The sequence below is a fragment of the Capricornis sumatraensis genome, chromosome 5 (genome assembly GCF_032405125.1).
Source record: "Capricornis sumatraensis isolate serow.1 chromosome 5, serow.2, whole genome shotgun sequence".
Classification (NCBI taxonomy): Eukaryota; Metazoa; Chordata; class Mammalia; order Artiodactyla; family Bovidae; genus Capricornis; species Capricornis sumatraensis.
In genome coordinates this window covers 107,092,063-107,107,169 of record NC_091073.1, presented here as the reverse complement: position 1 = coordinate 107,107,169, position 15,107 = coordinate 107,092,063, and the positions used below count along the sequence as shown (strand labels likewise).

The following is a 15,107-nucleotide window of genomic DNA, read 5'->3' as shown; positions in this document are numbered from 1 at the left end:
ATGGCGGAGCCCACCGTGTGCTCCTTCCTCACCAAAGTGCTGTGCGCCCACGGCGGCCGCATGTTCATGCAGGACCTGCGCGGCCACGTGGAGCTCTCCGAGGCCCGGCTGCGGGACGTGCTGCGCCAGGCCGGGCCCGACCGCTTCCTGCTGCAGGAGGTGGAGGTGCGCGAGGGCCCGTGGGACGCCGAGGCCGAGGTGGCGGCCGGCGCGGGCGGTGGCGGCGGCCCGGCGGCCTGGCGGGTGGTGGCCGTGTCCTCCGCGCGCCTCTGCGCCCGCTACCAGCGCGGCGAGTGCCAGGGCTGCGACCAGCTGCACCTCTGCCGCCGCCACATGCAGGGCAAGTGCCCAAACCGCGACTGCTGGTGAGGCTGCGGGCCGGGCAGGGCGGGGCGGGGCGGCGGGCGGGACGCGAAGGACTCCGCGCGGGGGCCGCGGGCCTGACGCGTCCAGCCGGGAGCGGGACCCAGAAGGAAAGGAGAACGGCGGTCGTCGATCCGGGCCGGACGACCTCTTCTGGAAGGGCCGAAGGGAAGCCCGCGGAAGGTGCCCCTCCGCGTCCTTCGGGCGGAGGCCTCCCCCGCGCTCCCAGCTGCGGAACGAGACGGGAGATCGTCTCAATTTGGGTTTCTCAACCACCTCTCTCCGCCTCCCCCTGCCCCAAATTTGCAGCTTCTTCCCCCTCCCCGCCCCCAGTCCTCCACAACAGGGCCGGGATAAATCAGGACTTTTGAGTTCCTTTCCTCCAGGGGCCTTTTTGCAGCCATTTACGGACCCCGTGGAATTCACGGATCCTTTGTCGAAGAGGTCGGCTCTTCCCACTTAAACACAGTTTTAGCAGAAGAGGGTCTGTGCTCTGTGGGTTTAGAACGCGCAATCTAGGTCGACCCCCGCCGGGAAACGGAGGGTGGGGTGACGTGTGGGAGGTCGTTTGAGTCTGCCTCCTGACTCCATTCTTCCTTGGTCGACTCGAGCGCCCCGAAGTGGGTGGGGGAGGAGGCATGCATTCTTTATAAGGTTGGGGGATGGTGGGCTGGGCAGCCGTTTGGGGTGGAGAAGGCCAGTGCAGACGTCTGCCGACCCCACCGGCTGGGACCCTCCGTCAAAGCAGGTGACTGGGGGAGAGGGTCCCCTTGGCCGTAAAGTGTCTTTGTTCAGCGTGAAATGGCTTTGGGAGGGGAGTTACTTTATCCCAGCTTTCTTATTATCAGAGCTTACTAGACCGTAAGCGGGTCCAGGGTTTCCCTGGTGGCTTGGACCGTAAAGAATCTGCCTGCTATGCAGAATCTGCCTGCAATGCGGGAGACGGGGATTCGATCCCAGAGTCAGGAAGATCCCCTGGAGAAGGCAATGGCAACGGGCTACAGTCCATAGCGTCGCAAAGAGTCGGACACGACTGAGCGACTAACACACAGGATACACGCCAGACTGTAGTTGAAAGCCACCCTAGGATAGGGATTTGGCGATCTGGTTCCACCCTCATTTGGGCCTCTGATCCAGACCTTTGTGGTTCTAGGTCCACCTGCACCCTTTCTCATGATATCCACACGCCTGTCAACATCCAGGTTCTGAAAAAACAGGGACTGTTTGGTCTCAACGAGGCCCAGCTTCGGGTCCTGCTTTTACAGAATGATCCCTGCCTTCTACCAGAGGTGAGTCACCAAGAAAAGTCGGGGAAGAACATCAAATGTTTGCTTGACCAGGACAGCCTGAGGGGAAGGGGGCAAGTGTGGTACAGTGGTGACCTTCCTGGACTCTGGTTTTATTGGGCTTTGATACACTTTGACATACAAGGAGTGATGGACCTGTGTGGGACAGAAATAATAATAATGGTTTATGGAATTTTTTTTTTTTTTTAGTTCTTACTAAATGCTAAGTATTGATAGTTCAATTATCTTAAGCTGTTAGTAACTAATGAGTGAAGTATGCCTGTCCCCATTTTATAGGTGAGGCAACTGAGGTTTGATTAAATAACTTGCCCAAGGTCACAGTAAATGGCAGATTTGAGTTTAGTTTTGTCTGATTATGAAGCCTCGGTTTTGTAAATTACCTGTTTATACTTTTGCTGGTTTTTCTATCTAGGCATTTGTCTTTTTCTGTTAATTCATAAGATATCTTTAACTACAAATCCCTTTTTGGGTCACATTTGTTACAAGTATTCACCCCCATTTATTTTGGAGGATTTTAGATATTAATTTTAATTGCTTTGCAACTCCATAATGTAGTTTCAAATGCTTAAAAAGTACTCATTATAACTGCTATAATGGCAAAATTAGCACACTTGTATCTGTTTAGCTATACACAAAGAATTTTTCAAACAAAAGAGTTGGAATCACCAAAGAAGATATTACAAGAGGTCTCCAATTAAAAGTAGAGTTTTCTAATCTAGCACAATCATTCTGTCATAGACACTTTCTATGTTGGTGACACTAGTGGTAAACAACCTGCTTGCCACTTCAGGAGACATAAGGAGACACAGGGTCCATCCCTGGGTCAGGAAGACCCCCTGGAGGAGGGCATGGCAACCCACTCCAGTACCCTTGCCTGGAGAATCCCATGGACAGAGGAGCCCGATGGGCTGTAGTCCACAGGGTTGCAAAGAGTCAGACGTGACCGAAACACACACACACCTTGCCAGAAAGGGGATGGGAAGAAGGGAGGATGTTAGGAAAACAGAGTAGCTCATGATTGTGATCCCCCTTTATCTCAGAGGAATTTCAGGGTCTACAGGGAAGAAATTCAGAAGGCGGGAGGTTTGAGCTAGAATCTTTGGTAGCTCAAAAATGGGTAGAGCTCAGAAACTGGTAGCTGGTAGAGGCTGCCCTCCAGGCAGCAGTCTATACTCAGAAGTCTGGAGTCAGCCTTAGGGGCCGACAGGCTTCTACTCGGTGTCCATGTGCTTTCTGATTTCAGGTTCTGAAGCCAGGTTTGGTATGTCACGAGCCAGATTCATTCCAGCCATGTTGCCTGATGCAGTCCCAGCAGCAGCTGGAGCAGGTGCTTGGCAGGAAGGGAGAGGAGGGTGCGGCACCTACGGGACAGTGCCAGTTCTATTTACCTTTAGTGTTTATGGATTTTTTTTTTTTGACTAATAGAAATGTAGTGTTTTTATATTGTTAAACGTACTGAATTTTTTTCTTTATGGCTTCTCCCTGAGTGTCCTGGGTCCAGCGTCATCGTGTCGTATTACTCTATGTCAGTGTTCTGTGAGCGGCTGAGGGGTTGGCTGCATTTATGACAGGCGCCTGCCTTCAGGCTGATCATCTGAAGCTGGTGGTGTGTGTCTTGGGGGCTTCCCAGGTGGCGCTAGTGGTAAAGAACCCGCCTGCCAATGCAGGAGACATAATGAGACACTGGTTCTATCCCTGGGTAGGGAAGATCCTCTGGAGGAGGGCATGGCAACCCACTCCAGTATCCTTGCCTGGAGGATGTCATGGACAGAGGAGCCTGGTGGGCTACAGTCCATGGGGTCGCAAAGAGTTGGACACGACTGAGGTGACTTAGCACATAGCACAGTCATGTGGCGCAAAACACGGCCACTTAGACAACAGAGACCGTGGACAAGCAAGTGGGTGAGGCAGAAATGGTACTTGGCGTCTCATGTGTGAAAATACCTGATGATCCCTTTTTACCTCTCTGCCAAAGATTCAGTACACAGTGCAGGTCCAGTATTTGTAAAACATCATAAGGGGTGGGACTTCCCCAGTGGTTCAGTGGTTAGGACCCTGCACCTCCATTGCAAGGGGCTCAAGTTCCATCCCTGAATGGGGAACTAAGATCCTGCATGCCATGTGGCGCCCCCCCAAAAAAAAACAGCGGGGCCACATATCACAGTGTGTATGGACATGCTAAGTTGCTTCAGTCGTGTCTGACTCTGTACGACCCTATGGACTATGGACCAATAGGCTCCTCTGTCCATGGGATTCTCCAGGCAGGAGTACTGGAGTGTGTTGCCATGCCCTCTTCCAGGGTATCTTCCTGACCCAGGGATGGAGCCTGCATCTCTTACTTCTCCTGTATTGGCAGGCAGGTTCTTTATCACTAGTGCCGCCTGGGAAGCCCAAATATTGTGATATTATGATTTATAATAAGAAATATATATTTGCTTTTCATATCTGTCTCTGGCACAGAGTTCCTAAAACTTGAAATTTCCTGAATGTTGAGAGCAATAAAACATTACTTTTGTTATGTTCATGTGATGACTTTTGAAAAGTTCCTAGGTGACATGGGGACTGGTTTCCCTAAGAACCAATTACATGATTAGAAGGTTGGAACTTTCAGTCCCACGCCCAGTCCTGGGAGGGTAGCGGGCCTCGAGGTTGAGTTCAGTTACCAGTGGCCAGTGATTTAATCAAGGAAGCCTCAGTAAAACCCCAAAAGGATGGGCTTTAGAGAGCTTTCAGGCTGGTGAACACGTAGAGGTCCTGGGAGAGTGGTGGCCATAGAGAGTCTGGAAACTGTACCCTTCCCCCATGCCCTTTGTGTCTCTCCCATCCAGCTGTTCCTGAGTTACATCCGTTGATGCTTCCCCGGTGGTGCTAGTGGTAAGGAACTGGCCTGCCAGTGCAGGAGGAGGTCTAGGAGACGCCAGTTCGATCCTTGGGTCAGGAAGATCCCCTGAAGAAGGGAACGGCAATTCACTCCAGTATTTTTGCTTGGGAAATCCCATGGACAGAGGAGCCTGGTAGGCTGCAGTCCACAGGGATAATAAACTGGAAATTTAGCAAGTAAAATGTGTCTTTGAGTTGTGTGAGCCTTTCTAGCAAATTAATTGAACACAGGGAAGGGGTTGTGGGAACTTCTAATCTGTAGCTGAAAGATCAGAAGCACAGGTGTCAGCCTGGACTTATGATTTGTATCTGAAGTGAGGGCAGGCTCGTGAATAGTGGTTGGGTCGCTAAGTTGTGTCCTTGTGATCCAATGGACTGTAGCCTGCTAGGCTCCTCTGTCCATGGGATTTTCCAAGCAACAATACTGGAGTGGCTTGCTATTCCTTCTCCAGAGGATCTTTCCAATCCAGGGATTGAACCTGGGTCTCCTGCACTGCAGGCAGATTTTTTTTTTACCAACTGAGCTACCAGGAAAGTCCTGGGCTTGTGGGACCAAGCCCTAGCCCTTAACCTGTGTGATCTGACACCACTCCAAGTCTGTCTCCTGGAGATCATGTCAGACTTGAGTTAAGTTTGTGGGATACCTGGTCGTGTCCGCTGAGAATTGCTTGGTGGTGTTGGAAAACACACACATTGGAAATATGAAAATATACTTTGCTGATACATTTGAAAACTTTCATGAAATGGGCAATCTCTAGAAAAATATTGCATGTCCATATTGATTCAAGAAGAAATAGGAAACCAGAATCATTTTTTAAAAAAATAAAAGCATTCAAATAAAAATGTAAAAAACTCACAAAATCAGAATGTTTGGTAAGTCTTCTACAAGGGAGTATTAAGCCCTTACGGATCTATTGCTCAACTTTAACATATCTTGAAGGAATAGATTATTCTGATATGGGGGCTATATCTGGGATCTATTTTCTTTGATCTCCTGTACATTCTGGAACCAGTATTATACTGTTTAATGAAAGTATGTTATATTTTAAGATATGATGTTATGAGTCTCTATGCCCTTAACTCTTTTTCAAATGTTTTCCCTTTAATCGATTCTCACTTGTTTCCTTTTTCAGATAAGTTTTTACAGTCATTTAAATTCCTAAAACTGCTTTATAGGAATTCTTTGGGGGAAGTAGGAATTGCACTAAAATTGTGTGTTCATTTCAGAAAATTGGCATCACAGTTGCAGGTAGGAAGCCATTTAAAAAATTTATTGATTGAGATATAATTGATGTACAGTAAGTAGCATGTTAGTTTCACATGCATAATGTTTAAATACATTATGAAATGATCACCAAATAAGTCTAATAACCGTCTGTCTCCATACAATTTTTGTTGTTGTTCAGTCGCCAAGTTGTATCTGACTCTTTGTGAGCCCAAGTTTGCCCAAGTTCATGCATGTCCGGTGAATCAATGATGTGTTGGATGGCATCATTCCATACAGTACTGACCATATTTTTATGCTGTATATTATGTTTGTGTGACTTCCTTCAAGATGGGAAGCTTGTACCTCTCAATTCCCTTCCGCTGTTTCACCCATTGTCCACCTCTCTGTCCTTGGACAACCACCCCCTTGTTCTTTGATGTCATTTGTGGTATCAGTCCCTGGTCATCTGGTCATTTGTGTCCAGTAGAATTGCCCACATTTTAGGTTTGACTAATGTGTTCCTCTAGTATCATTTAACATGTTCCTGAATTTACTGTAAATTGATTGATCTGGAGCTTTGATTGGATTTAGGCTTGAATTATGTAGCAAGAATTTTTTTGTACATGTGGTATATTGTTAGGGTGACTAATGGTCCCCATTTGCCTGGGACTGAGGGGTTTCCAGCCTTGTCAGACTTTCCTGCTAAAAGGTCATATTTCCTATTGCATCTTGTCAGGAGGTACACAATATCTGGTCCCAATGCAGATATTAATAGTGCTCCTTTTAAAATGCCCTTGTCTGGATAATAAATTATCTGATCACACTGCCTGTCCAGATTGGTTTCCCTGGAGGCAGAGGCTGACATAGGGATTGAGGTTCATGTGATGTATTGAAGAAGGGATCCTTGGGAAAAATCTGTAAGGTAAAATAGTGGGAGGGGAGAGCTACAAGCAAGATGGAATGGCCTTGACTTGATTCACACAGAGGCTTGGGAGCAAATATTACTAACTTTGAGGTTCTGGCTTTGAGGCCGGGTCCAGCCTTTTCTACCTGCACTCATTGGCTACCGGCTTTGGGAGAGGAGGGCAGGCCAACTGTGAGTCAAGGTCAGAGAGGGGCAGCTGAATGTTAGTTGCAGCTAGGAGAGATGTGGGCCTTCCCAGGTGGCTCAGTGGTAAAGAATCTGCCTGCCAGTGCAAGAGATGTGGGTTCAATCCCTGGGTCGGGAAGATCCCTTCAGGTAGGAAATGGCAACCTGCTCCAGCCTGAAAAACTCCTTAGACAGAGGAGCCTGGTGGGCTATAGTCCATGGGGTGGCAAAGAGTCAGACACGACTGAGCCACTGAGTACACACAGGAGAGATGTGAGTGGAGGAACTATTTTATACCCATCTGCCTTTCACCCTTGGGGACTTTAACAGCCATCAATGATCCGAGGGTGCCATTTAGAGATACTGTCCTTTACTGTCTTGAGATACAGTGAACGCAAACATCCTTAGTGTTGCTTCATTTCTGTACCAGGTCTGTTTGCTCTACAACAAAGGTGAAGCCCTCTATGGTTACTGCAACCTCAAGGATAAATGCACCAAGTTGCACGTGTGCAAGTCCTTCGTCAGGGGAGAGTGCAGGCTGCAGAAATGCAAGCGGTCCCATCAACTCATTCATGCTACATCCCTGGAGCTGCTGCAGGACCAAGAACTGGAGATCTCAAGTGTCGTTAATTTTCAGATCATTTCCACCTACAAGCACATGAAGCTGCACAAGATGCTAGAAAATAAAGGTGAGACTATCAGAGATGGACAAAACACCATCCACAGTGCAGTGCTGAGCTGGAAGAGAGGAAAAAGCACTTTGTAGGTTGATGGCTGCTGGGTCCTTGGGAGGCTTTATCAGTCAGTGTTCTATGATATTGAACTGTGCTTCTAACCAAAGGAGGGAGGGTCGGGTTCGAGTTTATTTTCAGCAGTACCCCCAAGTGTTTGGACAGTGTAGCTTCTTAGTAAGTTGGAGATCAGGAAGTAGGAAGAACAGCCTAACTTCTTTGTTAGGAAAAAAGAGGGCTTCCCTCGTAGCTCAGTCAGTAAAGAATCTACCTGCAATGCAGGATACCTGGGTTCAATTTCTGGGTCAGGAAGATCCCCTGGAGAAGGAAATGGCAACCCACTCCAGTATTCTTGCCTGGAGAATCCCATGGACAGAGGAGCCTGGCAGGCTACAGTCAGTGGGGTCGCAAGAGTCAGACATGCCTTATCGACTAAACCACCAGGAAAAAAGCGGAGGAAGGTGGGCTAGAAACATATATAGTTATCCATACTGGAAACATAAGGGTAATGTAGAGATGGCTTTCTTTTATTAAATTGAAATAAAATTTTTTTTCTTAAATTTTTAGGAAATTTTAAGCACATTACAGAAGAATTTGGAAAATAGAGAGTAGAACCAAAAATCACATATGACTCACCCTAATCCGCAATAATTGGTACCATTTAATTACAGGCCCTTGCAGTCTTATTACTAGAAAATACCAGTCCAGTGGTGGTCAGAGTCTGCAGCAGTTTATATACCTTTTGTTCTCATGTTAATACAGCATCGTAAATATCATCCCATATTACTGCATGGTCTATCCTTTTTTAAGGTCTATAAAGTGTGAGCTTCCCTGGCGGCTCAGCGGTAAAGAATCCACCTACCAATGCAGGAGACTTGGGTTCAATCCGTGGGTTGGGAAGATCCCCAGGAGAAGGAAATGGCAACCCACTCCAGTATTCTTGCCTGGGAAATCCCATGGACAGAGGAGCCTGGCGGGCTTCAGTTCATGAAGTTGAAAAAGAGTCGGACACAACTTAGTGACTAAACAACAACAAAGTGTGGTTTGGTCTTCTTTTAATTATAGTGTGAGGGTATTTATTCCATGAGATTTGCTTATAGCTGAAAATCAGAGGGTAGTAGGCTTGGAAGAATTGCTGACGGAAAAACCAGATATCCAAAATCAGAGCCTCTAAGCTTTAACGTGGAAGTTCCTCGTGTTGGAATAGTAGAGACTGACCTGATGAGTGGTGGCTTGAAGGTAGGGAGGACTCTGTATGTATCAGTGTCAGAGGCTGTGTTGGTGGGTCCCTAAATGGTGGCAGGGACCTCCCAACCTATTTGATGAGTAGGGCCTGTCCCTGTCTTCATCTGGTCTTGTTTAATGGGTATTGTTTAATGGACTTTTTTCTTGCTGTCGAGTATATAAGTACATATGTAATTTTTTTTAATCCGGAAGACATGAACTCTCTAAATCCAGAGCGTTGGGAGTCTTACCAGAGATCTGACTAGCTTGGGCTGATGCTCCCAACATAAAACGAAATTTTGAGTGATAAAGAAGTATCTTAGGAAACCTCGTCTCTTTCTTCTTCTTTTTAGATAATTCACCTTCTCCTGCTGAGCATTCCCAGGACCTTGAGAAACGAGGAGGACACGTAGCTGGGGCTGCAGAGGCTCGACCTCTGGTCTCTGGCCCTGCTGCCTCAGCCAAGAAGCCACGTGCAGGCAAACCTTAAGGGACGGCAGCAAGATAAGAAGATTGTCCAATCGGAAGGGCTAAAAACAAAGCTTCTGTTGAGATTCGATTTGTAACTGTTCATTCACTTAATTGTTTATTAATAATAGCCATAATGATACCTACCTCACAGGTTGTGGTGAGAATAAAAGAAGATGGGAAAGGAGAAAATGTCAGATTGGGAGGGTGAAATTGGGGCTGAGTGGTTGGGGGTGAGGTTGGATGTTAAACAGGCTAAGAGAGTGTAAAACCTGGAGGGAGATGAGGTCAGTTCAGTTCAGTCAGTCCTGGGCAAATCCTGCAGTTCTGGAGAGCCTTGCCAGGCTGGCTGGGTAGAGTTCTTAAAGACACAGACTCCTGCTAACCTCTTCTGGAACCCAGCCAAGTGCCTATCTATACGTCCCTATACGGAGTTTACCTTGTGGTGTTCAGAGAGTACACACACTTTATATTGCTTTTTTTTAAATAGTCCATAGCATTTCTCCATATGTGTTCACATTTATAAAGCATCATCATTTTTTATGCACAGATACACTCATATATCATCCTTTGCTTCACTAGTTCCATTATTCTGGGATATTTTGATTCTTCCAACAAATTTTGAATACAGCTCTTCTTAAAATCCACACAATATTAATTTTTAAGTTATTCTTTGCTTTTGCTTCACCTATATAGTTGCTGAACGATACTCTTGATTTTCATTTCTTTAAAAATATATGCAGGAATTCCCTGGTGGTCCAGTGGTTAGGACTCTGCATTTCCACTGCAGGGGGCACGAGTCAAAAATATATTGTCTATATATGTATGCCAGTAAATACTTTTCTGTGTGTCTTCTTTCTATATGTCTTTACTTTGTACAGTTTGTACGTGCCCTTGAATTGCTGGAGCCCTCTGTGCTGATGTGAGTTGGCCTTTAGTTAGGCTCCTTAAAGTTTTTATAAAAGGATGATGACTGTATATGATATGATATCCAGCCCTTGCGGATTCACCGTCAGCCAACTCCGCAGAGAATTTAACTTTTGGGTGCTCCCCAGAGATTTCTACCTCACTCTGTCTACTCTCCATTTCTTATTAAACTTTTATTAAAGCTCAGATTCCTATAGTGTGAAGGAAGGTAAAGGTAAGTCGCTCAGTCGTGTCCAACTCTTTGCGACCCCATGGACTGTAGCCTACCAGGTTCCTCCGTCCGTGGGATTTTCCAGGCAAGAATACCGGAGCGGGTTGCCATTTCCTTCTCCAGGAGATCTTCCGAACCCAGGGATCGAACCCAGGTCTCCCGCGTTGTAGGCAGTTCCTCCAAGTTGTGTCCATTCTTTCTGTGATTAAGATGAACCATCAGAAATCTAAATACCTCGCCCATTCTGTACTGACTTTCTGCTCCCTCCTTTCTCTCTGCCCCTGCCTACCCAGCTGGCTCTGTTGAGTTATACCCCAGTTTAGTTCTTTGTTTTCATCAAGGGTACCACAGAGATCAGCTTTGTGAATTTCTTTCCTGTGTTTGTTGTAGTAATTGCCCAAATATTGGTGTGTAAAGTTGTTTTCTTTCTTTTTTAAAAAATTTAACTGTCTGGCAATAACATAACATTTGAGGAATAGGCCAAATTGGTGAGCTTTTCATCCAGCTAAATTTATTTAATTTAGAAAATTTTTAATCATGAAAATTTTTCTTTTCCGTTGAGGGAGATGAGTAAATATGTCCTTTTTTAATTAATTTTTTTTATTTTAAATATGTCCTTTTTAAAGTGAGAAAGTGCTGTGTTTTCTTCTGATGGACGATGAGAACCATGCAACTTATTGCTAATCCCTTCACTTTAATCGCCAACAAAAGTATTTCTGAAAACTCTTAGGTTTTGCATATCTTGTTTCTTTTTTCCTTGTTATGATTGCTCCTGGTGATAACTTTGTAAGAAAAATCTTCATATTTTATTATTACTTGCATTTTATTATTTTACTATTATATTTCTTTTGTAAGCCATGTGAAATCCGTAATGGAAACAGTGTAGTGTATAAAAGCATATTCTTTACATCTTTCGTAGATTCATACATTATTGTGTTCTTTTTGTATATCTTTTTTAAATTTTATTTTTGTATATCTTATAATTATGCCTTTATATATGAAGTTATTGACTCTCTAATCTTTGTTGCAATATTTTATTCAATTCTATAATATTCCATTTTAATCTTTGTTCCATTAGTAGTCATTCTGTATAAACATTTTATGTACTCGTACCTGTCTCTCTTATTTTAACTTGATGAGTCAGCTGTTGCAGAGTTATCAGGTTAGAGTTTTCTTTGACAATCCATCAGGGCTTATCAGATGAAGCTGCACGTCTATAGGCTCCCTCAACTCCAAATACCCTAAATTGAATGACTGACTTTCCTTCAGACTTGTTCCTCATTTTGTTCTTAATTTTGAAGTGTCCCCACCAAATGACTTAGGTGAAAACCCTGCAAAGTGTCCTCTACTTTTCTTTTCTCCTTATTCCGTGTCGGATTGGTTACCCCATGTTGGAGAATTTTCCACCGTAAAAATCTCTCACATTTTTGCCCTTTTCTACCCCTTTCTTTGCATCCCCAACCCACTGCCTTTATGTAAGCCCTCATCACTTCTTGTATTCATTTTATAGATGGATAACTGTGGTTTTCAAGTCATGTCTTGTTAGAATTTTGTGGTAGGAGTTGGTAGCCCCATTGTAATGTGCACTTCAAGGATGGTAGTGCCCTTGTAATTTTTCATGTAGGAGGCCTTTGCTGAGGGCATTGATCTCCTTACCACCCTTCTGTCCCTTTGCTGTCTGGTTAACCTTTTGAAATGCAAACCTAATGGCATTGCCATACCTTCATTGGTCCCCATCACGGAGAGTAGAAGTCGTAAAACTCAAATCCCTACAGGGACTGAAAAGTCAAGGTAAATGGACACAGTGAGATGCATGTGAGAGGAATGGGAGGGGAGAGGAGGTGCTGTGGGCATATTGTCCCATCTGAAAGGGGCACCTGCCACCTGCTTCCACATGGGAATGCGGAACCCAATTTGACATATCGTCCAGTTTCTTAAAAGAAGCCAAAAATCCAGAAATTTTTATGAGCAGTTTGCTGATTTTTAAATATTGGCTTTTACTTGAGTTTTTAAAATGCAGGTCAATATTTTGTGAATTGACCTACTTGCAGTTTTTGGAATGTGCCATTTTATCTTGTGATTCTGTTTGTAAGTGATGCTTCTTCTGAGTAACGCTCTTTCCTTCCTCCTGCCTCAAAACCTGGCAAAATAAGGTTCTTTAAGATTCCAGGTTAGCCTTTCCTGACCCCAAGACAGGCAGTTCTCCTCATGTTCTCAAAGCTCTAGCACTTACTACATTACATTGCAATGCTTTGTGTTTTTATTCCCTGGCTTTGAGCAAAGACATTATTTATTCTTCTTGCAAAATTATACACTTGGTGGTTAAATATTTTTTGCCGTATAATGAATTAAACTCTTTATTTTCGTCTATTGAGTTAGTATCATATTGTTCTTCATTGATTCTCTTTCTCCTCACATATTTTTAATATTAAAAAATATTTTTCCCATAAGGAATGTCATATAAAGTAAACACCCTTTTGATACTTCAATTTGAATTGTCTAGGTCTAAAATGACCTCTTTATGACCTATGTTTATGATGCTAATTCCTTCCATCAAGGAATAAGTCTACATTATTGACATATTTCTTGATTTCTTTCTATATAATTTGTTCATGTTTTTATCTAGATTTCAAATATACCTTATTGCATAAATTCTGTCCTGGCTAAATATGTCAGTATTGCTACTCTGTATGGGACTCTATCATTAGAATGCTATTGATTTTCAAAATATTTGTCTTTAGATGAATTGTCTTCATCCTATCAGTATTAGATGGTTTGTATTTATCTTTTCTTATATATTTCTGTTATATCTTTGGTTAAATAAAATTGTAATAACATTTTGGATATTTCTTCATTAAATATGAAGTTAATTCTTGGCTTTAAATAAATATTCTCTATTATAATAAGTGAAATAGCATCTTTTATTCTTGTTTATTGAAAGCTTTTGGTAGGAATTGTTATCTTTTGATATAATCATAATTTTAATCACTTAAATCACCTAATATTATTATATTAATGGTTTTCATGATATTAAGGCATCTTTAAATTCTTGAGTAAGCTCCACTTGATAATGGTATATATTCTTTTAATGTATTTTTTTATCTTATTTGGTAATTTTCAAGTATACACTTCTAAACATTCATAAATAAAGTTCATTTACATATTATGTGTGTGTAGTAAGTTCCTTTTATTGCTGTATTCTGAAAAAAATATTCTAGGTACTGTTTTGACCTTTTGTAAATTGATGTGTAATGTTATTATAATTTTTATTAAAATTTTTGTCCAGCTTTATTGAGATGTAACTGACATATAACATTGTGTCAGTTTAAGATGTACAAGATGATCTGATCCGTCTGTATACATGCATATATTTCAAACTGTTTACCACGATAAAGCTGGTTAGCACATCCATCCCCTCACATTCATTATTTACTTTAAAATAGTGGATTACTGTATCATTGAATTACTGTATTATTATTTAGGAATATTTTTCCCAAAGATTTTTTGGGGAGAAAAATATATCATTGTAGACGTTTTGGAGAGTACAGGAATTAAGTCATAAGAGAGAAGTCATACGCACCCATAATACAACTGTGTAGAGACAATCACTGTTAATAATTTAGGATATTTTTTTCAATCTTTTTTCATAAACATTTTTAAAGTATTTGTTTGTTTGACTGCCTCAGGTCTTAGTTGTGGCACGTGGGCTCAGTAGTTGCAGCTTGCAGCCTTAGTTGCCCTGCAGCATGTGGGATCTTAGTTCCTTGATGGGGATTGAACCTGCATCCCCTGCTTTGGAAGGTGGATTCTTAACCATTGGACCACCAGGGAAGTCCCTTATGCACATATTCTTAAACATTGAGAGTATACCATAAGTGCAACTTCATATTATGCACTTCTGGATTGATATTATTTTGTCAGCATTCCCCCACACAATTGAAAGCACTCATATTTGATAGCTGCATTATATTTTAAGGTATCATTTATTTAATCATAGTTCTATGGTTGGGCATTTATTATTATATTTTAGTACACGATTTCTTTTAGAGTAGTTTTAGATTTATGAGAGGAAGGTAGAGATTTCTCATATACCCTCTGCTCCCATACATGCATAGCCTCTCCCATTATGAACATCACTTACCAGAATAGTATATTTTTTTAGCAAGAATGTACCTACTTTCTGGAGAAGGAAATGGCAACCCATTCCAGTATTCTTGCCTGGAAAACCACGTGGACAGAGGAACCTGTCAGTCTACAGTCCTTGGGGCCGCAAAGAGTTGAACACAACTTTGAACAACAGCAAAATTTACTTTTACACATCGTTATCATCTAAGGTCCCTAGTTTACCTTAGGGTTCACTCTTAGTGTTGTATATTCTATAGGTTTAGATAAAAGTATAATAACCTATATCCATCATTATATTAATAAAGTGTGTGTGTTCAGTCTCTTCAGTGTATAGGACTCTGTAACCCCATGGACTGTAGCCTGCCAGGCTGCTCCATCCGTGGGATTTCCCAGGCAAGAATACTGGAGTGGGTTGCCATTTTCTTCTCCAAGGGATCTTCCTGATCCAAGGATTGAACCTGCCTCTCCTGCGGCCCCTGCATTGCAGGCGAATTCTTTACCGCCTGAGCCACCAGAGGCCATACAGAATATTTTTACTGCCTTAAAAAGTCTCTGCACTTTGCCTATCATCTCC

At 43.1% G+C, this 15,107-nt stretch overlaps 1 protein-coding gene across 1 annotated transcript; it reads left to right on the top strand.

Annotated features, from left to right (window-relative positions):
- ZC3HAV1L (zinc finger CCCH-type containing, antiviral 1 like) lies at positions 1-9,438 on the top strand. Its single transcript, XM_068972795.1, has 4 exons — positions 1-365; positions 1,517-1,652; positions 7,278-7,536; positions 9,156-9,438. The coding sequence occupies exons 1-4, from the start codon at positions 1-3 to the stop codon at positions 9,290-9,292; spliced, it is 897 nt and encodes a 298-aa protein (XP_068828896.1). The 3' UTR covers positions 9,293-9,438.
- Positions 9,439-15,107: the final 5,669 nt, after the last annotated feature.

Coding starts and splice junctions, on each gene's coding strand:
- ZC3HAV1L (XM_068972795.1), top strand. CDS start 1: ATGGCGGAGCCCACCGTGTGCTCCTTCCTCACCAAAGTGCTGTGCGCC. Junction 1,653..7,277: donor ATCCCTGCCTTCTACCAGAG/GTGAGTCACCAA, acceptor TTTCTGTACCAG/GTCTGTTTGCTCTACAACAA. Junction 7,537..9,155: donor CAAGATGCTAGAAAATAAAG/GTGAGACTATCA, acceptor TCTTCTTTTTAG/ATAATTCACCTTCTCCTGCT.